Source organism: Vidua chalybeata, chromosome 11 (genome assembly GCF_026979565.1).
Source record: "Vidua chalybeata isolate OUT-0048 chromosome 11, bVidCha1 merged haplotype, whole genome shotgun sequence".
Classification (NCBI taxonomy): domain Eukaryota; kingdom Metazoa; phylum Chordata; class Aves; order Passeriformes; family Viduidae; genus Vidua; species Vidua chalybeata.
Window position 1 is genome coordinate 10421698 of NC_071540.1, and position 16108 is coordinate 10437805.

The 16108-nt window shown below is 37.2% G+C and overlaps 1 protein-coding gene across 2 annotated transcripts in view; it reads left to right on the plus strand.

The window, feature by feature from the left end:
- CHD9 (chromodomain helicase DNA binding protein 9) overlaps window positions 1-16108 on the plus strand; it is a 71699-nt gene that overhangs the window by 36743 nt on the left and 18848 nt on the right. For both annotated transcript variants that reach the window (XM_053952598.1, XM_053952599.1), the window contains exons 9-22: window positions 572-709; window positions 2886-3007; window positions 4237-4480; window positions 5564-5740; window positions 6573-6716; window positions 6820-7075; window positions 7894-8104; window positions 10092-10287; window positions 11041-11208; window positions 11775-11954; window positions 13276-13386; window positions 14071-14267; window positions 15063-15262; window positions 15721-15880. In XM_053952598.1, the coding sequence (XP_053808573.1) occupies window positions 572-709; window positions 2886-3007; window positions 4237-4480; window positions 5564-5740; window positions 6573-6716; window positions 6820-7075; window positions 7894-8104; window positions 10092-10287; window positions 11041-11208; window positions 11775-11954; window positions 13276-13386; window positions 14071-14267; window positions 15063-15262; window positions 15721-15880 (2504 nt within the window). The remainder of the gene's footprint in view (window positions 1-571; window positions 710-2885; window positions 3008-4236; window positions 4481-5563; window positions 5741-6572; window positions 6717-6819; window positions 7076-7893; window positions 8105-10091; window positions 10288-11040; window positions 11209-11774; window positions 11955-13275; window positions 13387-14070; window positions 14268-15062; window positions 15263-15720; window positions 15881-16108) is intronic.

Here is a 16108-nt window from a genome sequence, read left to right on the forward strand (position 1 = left end):
AAAATGTTGTTGTAAGACTTCCCCCTCAGCTTCTGAAAGGATGACCCTTTATTTGTTTTTTTCTTGAATCTAAGTAAGATGATCTGCTTTGGTTCCATTTTTCCTGTATGTTGTTCATCAAGCCTGTAAAGCTTTATCAGAGTTTTGTTGGTAAGACCTCTGGCTTAGGAGCTCTAAAGCTCTAAAGCTCTGGTTTAGGCCTAGGTAGTCTGATTTGGGGAGTGGATGAAATGTCCTGGGTGTAGCACTTCTCTAGTTAGTTCTGCCACCCTGCCCCATTTTCAGAAATACCAAAAATACTGTAATTTATCTTTCCTGAGACTAAAGCAAGATTTAGTTGTGGGTAAGAGGAATTGAAAAGCACTCCAGAGGTCAATAGAAAGTGGCAGAGTGTTGGGAACCAAGGATAAGTAGGTAGATAACAGGAATCTACATGGAACGTTTAAAAAATTGTCAGAAATGTGATTTTGATTCCAGCTCTTGTGTAAGCAAGCTAATCTTAATAGAAAGGAATATTAACAGTCTATATACTAAATTAAAAACTGATAACATTCAGAATTTTCTTCTGCAGCCTGTTATTTACTATTTAGTAAAATGGTGTTCGTTGCCATATGAAGACAGTACGTGGGAGCTGAAAGAAGATGTAGATCAAGCAAAAATAGAAGAATTTGAACAATTGCAAGCTTCCAGGCCTGACTCAAGGAGATTGGTAAAATTATATCTAATTTACTTGTCTGTCTTGGTAAATCTGACTTAGTTTTCCCAACTTTAAATTCCTGTGTTAAAACAAAATGCTTATTGATATTCTGTGTAAAACTTCTGTGTGCCTTGTTACCTAGGAATAATAAAATATACAGGTAGGCATAGATAAATATTCTTATCTTCGTTACTACTCTAAAGAAATAATGATTTTGCTTAGTAAAAAAAACTGAAGTGCTGTGACTTTCAGAGTTTCTAACTGAGCGGTGAGCCACAGGTTGAAACTGACTATCACAGAAATGAGCACCTTTAAAATGAGCAGAAATGAGGATGACGTGTTATAACACCCTTTTATAGAGAAGAGAGTTAAATTTTGTGCTTCGGCATTGAAGGGAATTGGCAAATGAGATCTGTCAAACAGGTTCTGTAATTTTTTCCTGCTTTTATTTTTCTTCTTGTTGTTAAAGAGCTAGTTGAAAGGAAGAAAAATACATGTAATTAGGAAATGTGTTTTATCGTGAAATTATCAATCTTCTGTCTCTTAGAGCAGGAGAAAGCAAAATAGTTCTATTTCAAGTCCTGTATGTCATTGTCACAGTAGGACGTGTGTCCTGCGTGGTGTAGTACAACACTTGTTCTAACTTACTTCTTTTACATAACTAAATATGCACAGTGTTTTAATTTGGAGACTTTGGAATTTATTTTAATGGTTTTTCCATCTACAGATAATGACAGTAGTCACGATTAACATCTTCATATTATATTGAGTTCATTTTTGTAGTATTTATTTAAAATCCTGACATTTTGGCATGTGGGAAGAAGAGCTTAAATACCTCTGTTACCATATTTGGCTGTGAGAGAAAAAGATGATTAAAGCGCAACTGTACAACTGACAGTCATCTCAGCATCAGCAACAAGTATTTTTGCTTCAGGCTCCAGCAGCTACAAGAAATTATTTGCTGACTGCAGCCCTGCAAGCAGGAGCATGGCTGCTCCAGGAGTGGGGGGAGTGGACAGATGGCAGCTGGTGGGAGAGGGGAGGAAGCCACAGCTGCTGGGGAGGGACTGCTCCTGCTGCACCCGAACCTGGGCTCAGGTGATGCTGACGCTGGCAGTGCAGAGAGAGAGAATTCACATGGAAAATTCAGAGCTGCCACAGAAGGCCACATGAGTCTCAAGTGAATGCAAGCTTTTATAAATGCTGAGAAATGGGGAGGGAGAGGGGGGAAGTACAGCTGGTGAGAAAAGCTCCTACTAAAATTACTTCACTTGAATGTGTGAGTTTGTTCACGTTGGGATGCAGGAGCTGTCAGAAGAGTTTTCTGCTGTAATCCTACCTAGTATCAGTCAAAACTGCATGATTCCACCTCACAGTTGCCTGCTAAGCTAGAGGCTAGCCTGTTCTGGCTCCAGGCTTGTGTGTTTGTTTGTGTATATACATAAATATTTTACACACAGTCTCTCAGCTTTCCTTAGCTTGCAAGGGCCCTGAAGGTGATACAGCTCGATACTCTGTTTTGTCATGGCCTTTGCATCATGACTCTGCCTATGCTGATGCTGTTTTGATCAGATCCCTTGGGGCAATCTATTCAGGACACTAAAGCTCTCACAAGTTCACTTTTCTGCACTACTGGCCCTGGCTTCATGCATTGGCAGTGGGCCAGAGTGATCAGCAGTGCAGGGCCAGTGCAGAAGGGAGAGGACAAGATCACAGTGACTGTGTAGATGCCCAGACTGCCTCAGCATCAGCTTCCAGAGCTGCCGTAGACTTCAGGGATGTTGCTAATCCCAGTACTCAGTTGGCTCTCTTGTAGGTCAGCTGCATGTTCTTAGAGCTGCCAAAGTAAAACTTCATGTAGTCTTGAAATTTCATCTATAAATGATTTTGTGTGCCCTATAATTCCTGCCAAAGTATTTGTATTCTATTTTTTAGAAACCAGTTGCTTAATTTAATTATTATATAGACTTAAATTAATTTTAAAAATAGCAATTCATAGAGAAAAATAAATACAAATTTCAGATTTTTGCTGACTATTAATTAGTAAGTGATGTCAACAATTACACTTTCAAGGTTGAGTAACAGCATTCTAAATTTAAAGTGATGCACTCACGAAATAGTGGGGTTAAATATTTCTGAAAAATAAAGCAGGTATCAATCTGTACATATATTAATCTTTCCCTTAAAGGACCGACCACCTCCGAACTCCTGGAAGAAGATAGAACAGTCCAGGGAATATAAAAATGGCAATCAGCTCAGGGAATATCAACTGGAAGGACTTAACTGGCTCCTATTCAACTGGTACAATAGGTATATGCATGGAATATTTTTTAATGTGGATTTTAAACCATATGGAGTGAATCACTTTTATTGGGGATGAGTACTGTTTTAACTAAATTTATTGCAGCTTCTCTGCTTATAGGTAAAAGGATATAACTGGAAGAAATTTGTCTACCTTTGGGTGTGCAAGGAGGTTTTATCCGCAAAAATTAACAAAAGTATTAAAATAATGCAACTGACATAACTGAAAATAAGTTTTCAATGGCTGTGAGGAAATTAAAGCAAAAACAATAAAAGCACAAGCTTTCACAATTTTTGAAACTAGTAAACACTTGCATCTTTCAAAATGATTGCTAGAAATAGCATGATAAAATTATCTCTCTTCAAAAGTAAAGCTAGTAAATAATTGCATTATCTGTACTTAAAGCTAAAGTGAACTTCTGTGCATTAATCTATGTGTTATGAAGAGAAGAATGATCACTTGGAAGATCTTTCCCAGGATGATGTATTTTCTCTGTTTCTAAGTTCATTCCCTGTTAATGTATCTTCTGCTTGCTGTATTTCCAAAGTGCCAGTTGCATGTCCCTTATAGAGATGATGGCAGTGGGTGTAGCATTTCACCATGCATGTTAATGATCTGCAGAAGGAAATCGGATTTTAATTCTCATTCAAGCAGTGCAGAGCTGGCTGACATCTGCAAACAGAGGGAAGGGCTGGAATGTCTGGCTGAGGGCAAGTGTGGAGTGATGCTTCTTGCAGTAATTCAGTTATAGGCATCTATCTAGTTCTGGAATCAAAAAGGGAAATTTACTAATGATGCTCTAATGTGCTGCTTTCATGTGAGTGTAGCTGGGATGCTTCCTATGTGTGATTTCTAGGGAATCTTCATTAATTCCTAGCAGTTTTGTCAAGGTGAATGTGCATGTAGGAAACCTGCTTAATTTACATTCCTTTAATTAGGGCAAAGGTAGTCCCAAAAGAATACTTGAATATTTTTGTAGAACTTCACGGAACATTCTGTTCTCAGGTTTTGACAGTGCTAAACCTGATGCAAAGCTTTACACAAAGGTTTTGTGCACATTCTTTCACCTTAACCCCAGGGGATGCTTTCAAGGATCTTTTTGCAGTGCCTCAGTTTTGACTGTTGTTGTAAACTGGTATATGTGAGCTTTGTTTCTGTAAATCATTCATTTTACTAACAGCGTTAGGGTCTGGACTTTATTTGATGATAGTAACAAATACACTTTTTTTGCTTTCAGGCGAAATTGCATTTTAGCAGATGAGATGGGCCTTGGCAAAACCATTCAGTCCATTACATTCCTGTATGAAATCCTCCTGACTGGTATAAGAGGCCCTTTCCTGATCATAGCTCCGCTTTCCACTATAACAAACTGGGAGAGAGAATTCCGCACATGGACTGACCTGAATGTTGTGGTGTACCACGGAAGTATGATCAGCAGGCAGATGATTCAGCAGTATGAGATGTACTTCAGGGACTCCCAGGTACTGTAGCATCACTTGTGTGCAATAACTCACCCTAAAGATGGCTCAGGTGGCAGCAGCGACAAGGATACTTGACATTATCTGTCTTTTTATCTTGGTGAAAGTCACTTCACGTTCCAGGATGTTACATATGAGCATCTTCAACAAATGCTTACTGGGTGAATTTAGTGGCAGTGTTAGCAGCAAGATGTGTGTGTTGTTTCACTGGGCTGAGTAATTTTGCAATTGAATAGCAGTGACGCTGGTACTCTTGTGGAGATTAAAGTGTACACAGATGGTTGCAGTTGGGTCCCGAATTTGAAGAGCAGGGAGAAAAAAAATAATACTGATTAAGCTCTGCTACCTTTATGAAGCTGTTGATTTCCTTTTGCTGGTGTTAACTGTGTACTGTCTGAACTTGCTTTTCTGAAATACACACCATTAAGTGACATGAGAAAAACTTGAAACCTGACTATTTAAAGAGGATTTTTTCTTTTTTTATATATTGTGCATAAATATTTTTTTGTAATTGTCATGGTAGGTCTTCAAAATTGATAAAGTTGAGAACTTTTTCTTAATTAGTGCTAAATGTCAAAATGACATCTTGCTTGCCTAATGAGTTATTCTATACTGCCTTGCTGAAGGCTTTACATGCTCTCCTTGTCAGACCAATGGAGTAAACTGGATAAAAAGCTTTAGTGATACTGTTATTACTTACTGTATGTACTAACATTATATACTGTGATCAACTATAGAATTTTTCCTTTCAGACTCTTTTCCTTTCAAACTCTTTCAGATTTTCTCAACATTAAAAACAGGTTTTTATCTGCATGCACCTTCTGAAACAGTTCTGTTAGATGGCTATATCTGCAATTTAAAAGGGGTTAAATTTTTTTCTGTTGCTTAGATAATACTGGATTTGGATCCATGAATAATTACTCATTAGTTTTAGCTAGAGAGTTACAAAGACTATTAAGTGTGATGACAAACAATTTATAATGTAAAATCCAGTGTCTGGCTCCTGGCAAAATTTCAACAAGGAAATGTGTAAATTGAGTAGATGGGAGGGAATGTAACAAATTATGTGTGTTGGTGAATTTCTAGGGCCGTATTGTTCGAGGTACCTACAGGTTCCAGGCCATTATCACAACTTTTGAAATGATCCTTGGTGGGTGTCCAGAATTAAATGCAATTGAGTGGCGGTGTGTTATTATTGATGAAGCTCACAGACTGAAGAACAAAAACTGCAAACTTTTGGAAGGACTAAAATTAATGAACCTTGTGAGTAACTATAGTTCACTTTTTGGCGTTGATTCTAGTTCAGTATAGTATATATATGACAATAAATTAAAAATTTTCTTTACATGCCAAAAAAGACCTCTCAAGCAGTGTTTCTTGAAAGAGAACTATTCCTGATACTCTTCAGACATATGTGGTTTTGATAGCTTATGCTGGAATATTTGTGATTAAACAAAATGTGGCAAGTTCTCACTGTAAGCACAGTCTATTTTTGATGATACTGTTGTATAGTTTTTGTTTTGATTAGGATGAAAATATAATTTAAAATTTGCTTTCGTTTTTGTGCAATGTGTTAAAATTTAGAAAGTATTTTAAGCAAGTTATTCAACGATAAAAGCATGTGAGTAGTAGAATTTTAAATAGACTGATTGTCTAGGCCAATAGTTAAAATTTTATTTTATACAGCTAAAGATTTTTAAAAGCAGATATTACCATGTATCAGATGCTTTTTTTTTTATTGCTTCATTATTACTTTGCTGTGTGTTCTCAGAAGTCCTCTGAGTTGCTTTCTGATACATGCTCAGTGTATATCTTTCACACTGTAGAGGGGGAGGATTATAAATCTGTGAATATTCCAGGCAAAGTTGAAGTGTTCACTCATTCCTTCATTACAGATGAAGGAAGAGAAAATTTAAAAGGAAGCTACTAGAAAATACTTATTGGTGGTTTTTTAATAAATCTGCTTATCTGTATTACCTGTGTGCTTAGTGACACATAGAACTGGTGTTTTCAGGTTTTGATGCTCAGACTTAACACAAACATATTTACAAAGTGTGCAGATAAGTTTATGCAAGGTCTTTTTGTCCTTTTCTAGGAGCATAAAGTACTGTTAACAGGTACCCCACTGCAGAACACAGTGGAAGAATTATTTAGCCTTCTTCATTTTCTGGAACCATTGCGTTTTCCTGCTGAATCTACATTCATGCAAGAGTTTGGAGACCTTAAGACAGAGGAACAGGTACGAGTTCATCTGAGCTTTAGAGTTCAGGAGGGACTGCCTTTTCATTGAGCTGCAGTATTACCTTTTTTCTTGTTCCAACAAACGGTTGTGCTTCCCTTAGGTTCAGAAACTACAAGCTATCCTGAAACCCATGATGCTCAGGAGATTAAAAGAAGATGTAGAAAAAAAGCTGGCTCCTAAGGAGGAAACCATAATAGAAGTAGAACTAACTAATATTCAGAAGAAATATTACCGAGCGATTTTGGAGAAAAATTTTGCCTTCTTATCCAAAGGAGCAGGGCAAGCAAATGTGCCCAATCTGGTTAACACGATGATGGAACTCAGAAAGTGTTGTAATCACCCTTATCTCATCAAAGGTAAATACAGGATATGGACTGGGGTTTTTTTTTCCCTTATTTTTTACTTTTATTTAAAATATGTAGGAATTTTGTAATAATTTTTCAATATTTTCTTCAGATTTTCCAGAGATTGGATTAGGTGGAAACATTTCTTTGATAGATACAAGACAAAGTTGTGAGACATTTGCATAATTGAGGCTTGAAGCTTGAACTTATTCTGTAGGATTTCACAAAACATTTAGAAGCAATTATCTCATGGAAATGGTACAGCTCTTTAAAAACAGTATGAACAAGAACTTTTAGGTCTAAGTTTTAAAGTGAATGGTTCTTTCAAGTGATGTGATCTCTGTCAGTCTTCATTGCTTTTCTCACTTATTAATAACTGGTGTTTTTCCTGACTTGCGAGAAAATACACTTTACATTCCAAAAGTTTTGGCTGTGGTTTCAGAAGTAGTATTCAAAATATTGTTTTTTTGCAAAGACTCATGACCCATTTAAAATATCACAAAGACAAAAGAACTTTTTTTTAGTAGTTTTTTTACAGTACTTGAGAACAAGTATTTCAGTTTTTGAAATTTGGATGATGGGGGTTCACCTCATTCAAGGTGTTTTTTTCTGTGGTGTTCTGCTTAAAAACTTAAGACTTGTTTTCAAAGCTGATAAAAATAGGTGTTCTTGCTTAGACTTCTGATCCATCCAGAACTCTGTTCTGTCTCCATCAGTACCTAAAGGGGGATACTTAGAATACAGCACTGATTTTGGTAACTTAGATTTGAATGAATGTGGAGATATTTGTGTAGATACATCCATAGATATGGAAATATATTCTCTGATAGGTGCTGAAGAGAAGATCCTTGGAGAGTTTAAAGAAACATATAGTCCAAGTGCTCCTGACTTCCACCTGCAAGCAATGATCCAGTCTGCTGGTAAATTGGTTCTTATTGATAAGCTTCTTCCAAAAATGAAGGCAGGTGGTCACAAGGTCCTTATCTTCTCTCAAATGGTGCGCTGCCTTGATATTTTGGAGGATTACCTTATACATAAAAGGTAAGATTAATCTTCTCTATCCTGTGTTGTATTGTTCTGTGTGAATGGTAGTGCAGGATTAATGATAGCAGCCCACCAAAGCTGGGACTTCTATTTTCTTGGTTTGCTAATCAGCATGTAACTTTGTGTTCTGTGGTGATTTGTTCACAACTAATTAAAACCTTCAGAGAAAAACTAAAGAGAGGCTGTCCAATTTGAGTAAGCGGTGTGCCTTCAGTATGTTGCTTTTTCCATTAAACATTCAGTTATGTATATACTGGTTTTACATCTTCTGTCAGAAACCAGGCAAGTTCAAGCTTATCATCGCTTGTCCAAACCTCAGGAAGCCCTGAATGTGTTCTTTACTTACATGGTGTTGAACTGGGACCAGATAGGTCCAAGATACAGCTCCTTCCTTCTAAAGGAATATAAATGCAAAGTGATAAACAATTGGGGATGTGGTTTTCATTAATGCATAAGTAAAAATATTCTTCCTATCTTTGCTAAATTGACTGCTTTGAATTTTGCATCAGAGCTGAACTGCCAGCCATAAACCTGCTCCTTAGGCTGGCTTTTGCCATCACGTGTAATTGCACCCTCTGATTATTACAGACTATTGGCTCCATGGAAACCAAATGCTTATTTGAGCATGTGACTGGAAAAAATGCATAAAACCTTAAACCTTAAACTTGGTTACAATTAATAGTTGCTGTATCAACCTGAAAATCTATAACAAGGCATAGTTCTTGTTGTTTTACCAGTGCTTTGAAGTGTGTAGTTGTCAGTGAACTACATCATAGTAACACAGAGTTAACATGTTCAAAACCAAAAATTATTAATGTTAAGCCTTCCTGCAGTGGATACCGGAATACTGGATATTAGATTATTTTATTATCTGTTTTAGTGATAGTTTTATATTAAAGCTGTCTGTTTGAACTGGGATGCAACAGTTTCTGTTTTTATTTTAAAAGATTAATTTAAACTTCATAGTGATACTTATAATTCTTCATGGAAAATGTTCCTTTTTCTGCAACGATGTTAGATTTAGACCAGTGAATCATATCTACAGGTGGAATCTTTTGAAATCCATAGAAGCTGAAATTTGCTATGTGCTGCCATTTGATTAGAAATGTTGGAGTGCACACATGATCAGACTTAGCACTTAACAGAATTCAGGCCTGTAGGAGATAGATGGCTGCCTGCCAGAATGCCTGTGGTCCTGAGGATTATCTGCTGTGCCATTTTATGGCTGATGAGAAGAAAAATGGTTGTGAGGCTTTTTGATTACTAGGTGCACATTCAGCTTCCTACTCAGTGTACAAGTACAGAAGTATTTGCTCCCTTTTTAAGCATTTTGCTGGATTTCAGAAGTTTCAAAGCAGTCCTTGTAATTGTCAAAGGTAACAAATGACAGTTTTACTTCAGGCTTGAAAATTTGCTTGGTTTAGTCTAGGAGGCCTTGATAAAGACTGTTAAAGGTGCTGTCATGTCATTTTTGTTCTAGTTCTCTTAATCTTTACAGAATCAGTATGCAGTTTGTCCAATGACAGCTCACCAGGTTCTGGTTTCTGCTGATTGCTTGGTTACCCTTGATGTGTTCAAGCAATCTGATACAAAATACAAGAGTCCACTGTCCTGCTTATGTGACCCTAGGCAGGGATCCAAGGATAATACATGAAAAACTTGAGTGTCCACATAGGACTTCAGGTTAGGGTGTGTTTTAATGCAACTAAGCAATACAGGTATAATCAGGTAGTTGCTTAGTGGACAAAATGCCGGAGAACTTGTCTTAAAATGCTCAGTGTTTGGACTTGCTGCTGTGCCTTGGTACTACAGCTCTGCAAGTTCTGACATGATTCTTGGTTGTGTTACCCACTGCTAATCAGAGACAGTATTTATCACTTTCATTCACTGCAAAGAATAAATGTAAGCAGTAGAGCTGTTCAAAGACTCTTTACATTCCAGAGCCATTGGTCATGCGTGTGCGCTGTGTCCGTGCTGTTCTCAGGTACCTGTACGAGCGAATCGACGGGCGCGTGCGGGGGAACCTCAGGCAAGCTGCCATCGACCGCTTCAGCAAACCTGACTCGGATCGCTTCGTCTTCCTCCTCTGCACCAGGGCTGGGGGCCTGGGCATCAACTTGACTGCAGCAGATACCTGCATCATTTTTGATTCTGACTGGAATCCCCAAAATGACCTGCAGGTAAATTTCTTCGAGCGTGGTAGAGAGCCCTAATTAAACCCGATGGATAAAAAATTTTATCACTTTGAATATTGTCTTTGTTTGAACACACGTAATTTTGAAATGTTCATGTTTTAAGGCATGTGTTTAAAGTTTTTTTATGCCTTCAATTCAGAAGAGATTTCATTTGGTTGGGAACTTTTCTTTCAAATCAGTTACTTTTGAAAAACACAGCACAGGTGAAGTCAGTGATTTGATAAAACCCTTAAGAACTGATGACACTGTGAACCCAGGGGCTATATTTTGCATGTACTGATTGACACAGTTTATGGAAATAGAGGTATTCAGTTGAAACCTAGTATACAGAAAAGGATTAATATGCATTAAAAAAAATGAATTAATCAAATCTAGGAATTGGATGATGAAATTTAAATAATTCTCAAGTTGCAACTCCTTTACCGTTTGTATCAGGAGATCAGCTAACTTAGGAGCTAGCAGATCTTTTTATCTGGTGTTACTGCAAGGGAAGTACCAGTCAGGAGCATTCAGCACAGGCCATTCATCTGCATTTTTCTTGTTACACTGTATTTAGAAAACTGATCACTATGTAGAAAATGTCTGATTGCTTCTGTTTGCTTAAATGTGTGTTGACTCCTTTTGAGTTCATGCTCCTGTTTTTGGATTGGGCTGCAGCAGAAACAGGTTTTTTAAAGATCAGTATGTTATTCCTAGGTAAGTCTAAATCCTAACTGCTCTCTTCCCTTCCTTCCAAAGGCTCAAGCCCGATGCCACAGGATTGGTCAGAACAAAGCAGTGAAGGTCTACAGACTGATCACACGTAATTCCTATGAGAGAGAGATGTTTGACAGAGCAAGTCTGAAACTGGGACTGGATAAGGCTGTCTTGCAGAGTATGAGTGGAAGAGAAAACAGTGTTGGTGGTGTATGTAGATTTATTTCCTGAAATAACCTTCCTTTTGCTTTTGTAACCATGTGGGAATTATTCAAATTACAGAAGCTGCCACTTTTCCCTTTTTCTGTCATTTGCATCTCCATTCTGTTTTTTGATGTGAACTAGCAATATAGCTGATACAATTTTAAATCTAGTCAGTTACTCTGATAAATCTTTCACTATTTCTTGCCTCAAAGTTCAAGGTAGATAATGTCAAAGTTAAAACAAGGAGAATAGTTTCTCTTTGTTTCCTTGTATCTTCTCATTTTAAGATAGTGTGTTACTTTAACCTAAGCATGACCAGGTAATTTTTTTTTAAACATGCATATCATGATGTTGGGAATAGCCAAAAAAAGAGTCATTCTTTTAAAAATGTGTACTGTAAGCACCTAATTTATTCTTTCAGCTATCAGCTAGACTTTTCTCATAGCTTTTAATACTCCACATTTAGGCTTATAGATCATAAGGCACAGTTAGGTTGTGGAAAGATGGGAAAGAGGAAAAGTCTTGAGGGATTTTTTTTTCTTGACTGTCTAAACCTGATTTTATTTGCTCAGATCCAACAACTCTCCAAAAAGGAAATAGAAGACTTGCTTCGAAGAGGTGCCTATGGTGCCATTATGGATGAGGAGGATGAAGGCTCCAAGTTCTGTGAGGAAGACATCGACCAGATTCTGCAGCGTCGGACTAAAACCATCACGATCGAATCCGAGGGAAGAGGCTCCACGTTTGCCAAGGTGCAGAACAGCAGGGTGTTCTGTGACAGTAAAGAGCTGTAAATGTGGCTGGATGTTGTCGAGCTTAGGCCTTACTTTTAAGTTATGTTTACTTGTGTTTAATGGGTATGTGTGTGTGAGGTACATGTTTTGGTTTCTTGCACCTGTACATTTATGTTAACGTGAAAAGTCAGATTGCCACAGACAGATTCTGTAAAGGCCAGGTGCAAGGAGCGTGCTTGAGCAAAGATGAGTAATGGATCTCTGCTGCTTTGGAAAAGGCTGGGGGTTGTGTGAGATCTAATGAGCTGCATTAACCAAGAATATTAAAACAAATTTGTTTATAGATCTGTATGTATTTAGATACATTAAGGGCAGGGGACAATATATATGACAATAATAAGGTTAAAAATTAATATGGTTAAAAATGCATTCTAAAAATGCATTCTAAAAATGCATGAAGAAAGGATATGTTTTGAACCTTGAGCTTTTTTGGTAATAATTGCAGAAGCGAAATAGGAAACCTCCTAAAACAGCAGTGAATGGAGATACATGTATGTACATGGGAAAGGGGCTGAGAGTGTAAAATATCAAGCAGTAAAACTGAGCTTGGGGCACTTCATGAATGCAATTATGAGAATTCCAAAAGAATTAAAAAGGCAAAGAAAAAAAGACTTAAAATATCCTAAATATATATCTGTATTCTTAAATAGCAATATTTAAAAATATTATTTATTTATATGTTTATTTAGGTTTTCTTATATCTTGCTGATTTTAGCTTAAACGAGAAGTAGATTTCTAAAAATCATAATCACTGTCTTTTTATCAGAAGAGTTTAGAAATTTTTATATGTATTTACTCTTTTCCCAAATGCAGTGTATCAGGGTTTTTTAAATGCCTTCTGAAATTAAGCCTATTCCATGCACTCAGGCTTTGATTGTTGGCAGCTTAAACACCCCTTTGAAATTCCCCTCAAGCGAGTACTTCTGCATGAGATGAAATCCCCAAATGCTGATAAGCCTCTTCAAAAGATTCTTTTTTCTTCCATTCAAGTAATTTAGATTCAGACTTAGAAGCAGAAGAATCTTGCTGCTTAATGTTCTTCTCTCCTGATGGTGCATAAAAGTTCATTAGATTTTTCTGATATATTATGGATCTGATTTTTAAAAGTTAAGGGGGAGGAGAGCTTTTGAGTTTCTTTGCAGTGTAAGTAACTTCTAAAGTCTTAACAACTGCTTGGGAGATTTTTGATAAAATAAGGTCAGGCAATCTTTATAGCAGTGAGGCAAACTACAAACTTTTGATGTATGATGTTGGTAAGCTTTAGTTTTATTTATTACAGGCTAGTTTTGTTGCATCTGGAAACAGGACTGATATTTCATTAGATGATCCCAACTTCTGGCAGAAATGGGCCAAAAAAGCAGAAATTGATATCGATGCTATCAGTGGTAGAGTAAGTACTTTTTTAATGTAGTTTTTTTTTTTTCAAGCTTGTGCTTGCTGTTGAATCCTGAAATTGCAGGTATGGGATTTCTGGTGCTTTTTGATTAATATTTCAACAAATGAAACTTTTTGTGCTGGCTTATTTGTACAGGAGCAGTCAGCCTGCTGACAGTTTTAGCATTTCCAGTTTCGCTCCTGTCCAGTGAAAAGTTTGGACATTTCTGATTTTTGTCAAAGACCTGAACATGATTGAAAGTGTGGAATTATTCTGATTGCCCCATTTCTGTGTCTGTAAATCTTGGACTGGAATCTGCAAAATAAATGACTAAAGCCTGTATAAATTTTATAATACTGAAATCTATGTCCTATACTTGAAGACATTCCCCATGCATTTGTTTCAAAAAGGTTTCAGTGCCCCCTTTCTCTTACAAAGCCTGCAGAATAGTCTATGTGAGTATTCAGCTCAGATGAATACTCTGTGTTGTTTGTAACTAATGTACTGGCATTAGCCTATGAAACTCATTTTTTGTTCCCATAAATACCACAGAATGTTTTACTTGCTCCATGGGTGTTCAGTATCTTCACAAAATAACTGTGAATGACAAGAGATAGGAATTGTTTCTGAACTGGAGCCGTGCACTTAAGAAAAACTCGCCAACTGTTTCTCTCACAAGGTTTGTTTGCAATTTTGCAGAACAGCCTTGTCATTGATACGCCAAGAATCAGGAAACAAACTCGGCCCTTCAGTGCTACAAAGGATGAGCTGGCAGAGTTGTCTGAGGTGGAGAGTGAGGGTGATGAGAAGCCAAAGCTCCGCCGGCCGTGTGACCGCTCCAATGGCTATGGAAGGACAGAGTGCTTCCGTGTGGAGAAGAACTTACTGGTCTATGGGTATTGTGTACATCCTTCTTCATTCTATGAAGTGTTTAAAAATTCTGTGAAGTGTTTAAAACTTTTTTTTCCATGTAGTAAATTGTATTTGTAGAATAACTTATCTCTATATTGGCAATAACCTGGAGTGTGTGCAGAGAATGTACTTAGAACAGGAATTTATCTTGCACCCTGTAATAAATCTTCCTGACAATTTGCTGTTAAAGAAACATTAAGAAAGAAGGGTGAAAATCTTTTTTCAAATGAGATTACAGCATTTAACATGGGCACTACAGGAGTCTCTCTAAAAATCATTACAGTAAGTGCTGCAGGCAAACTGAAGACTCCTAAAAAATGTCTGAAATAATGCCTTGGTAGGTAACTTGATTTTCATAATTGTAGAACATCTTGCACTTCTGTGAAGCACAAATAGGAACTGAGAATCTAACCAGTTATTTTAAGCATACAGAATTCAGAAAAGTTGATTTGGAAATCAAATCTTAGGTCTTCTCTTGCCCATCTTAAAAGAAAAATAACAGCATTCTTGTCAGAATGAGTTCCCATCAGTTTTGTGTCTTTGAAGTTTAAAACAATCATCCATATTTTTTGTAAAGAGGCACTTTTTGTTTAAAACTGTTTTAATCAGGTGGAATTATGTTGCAAATGTTACTTTCTTACTTATACTCAGTAACTTAAGCTGAAAGAAAAAGGTTAAAAGCTAAACATTTTAGAGAAAAATTCTCTTTTGTAAGAGAAGTCTGTAGATACCCCAGTGTTTCACTTCCAAGTGCTGGTTTGTGTTTCACTTTGGACTAGGTGGGGTCGATGGAGAGAAATTCTGTCCCATGGTCGCTTCAAGAGGCAGCTGAATGAGCATGATGTGGAGATAATTTGCCGAGCCCTGTTAGCCTATTGTCTCGTTCACTACAGAGGGGATGAGAAAATAAAGAGTTTTATATGGGATCTCATCACCCCAACAGAGGATGGGCAAACACGAGAGTTACAGAACCACCTCGGTAAGGACTTAATGTGTTTCTGCACTTAAAACAGCTTCTCGTATGTGTGTGCCTGTGGTACTGGGATAAAAACAGAAAAAAGCCTCTCTGAGCACATCCTACTTGAAATAAACGGGATTTATTTCAAGCACACAATTCAGCTGATGGGCAAAGAAGTGTCATTGCTGCTTTGCCTTGGATTTGATGGCTTACCCAAATGGTGTTTGGTGTGAGCTTTCATTTCAGTTCAGAAGAACCTATTCTTCTTCATGGCAGGTTACAGACAGCACACTCCTCCCCTTCTCCTGTTGGTCCTTACTGGTGTACTCCAGAGATGCTCTGAGACACAAAAACACTCACATACACAGACTGATCTTAGTGGTGTCCTGCACTTGCAGATTCAATACCTGTATATGATATGGGAACTAAAAATATTGTGGGCATCTATATCTATACCTGTAATATTTTACATTATATAGGCTTATCAGCCCCTGTACCCAGAGGAAGAAAAGGAAAAAAGGTGAAGACCCAGGCTAGCACTTTTGATATACACAAAGCAGAATGGCTTCGAAAATACAATCCAGAGCATCTGTTGCAAGATGAAGGATACAAAAAGCACATAAAACACCATTGCAACAAGTAAGCAGTAGCTGAAGTGTGAATGTCTTTTGATGTTTGTTTTTTCTTCTGGTTTCTCATTGTCTTAGACTTCAAAATAGTTGTAGCAGTAGGAAGAAAGAAGTTTTAATGGTGTTAATTTGATTAGAATAAATGGGTCGTGGTGTATTTGGAGGTGAACAGATGATTTCACATGTAAAATAATTCTGTTACAATTTTTGGAGAAACTGTTTTTGTCTATGGAGAGAT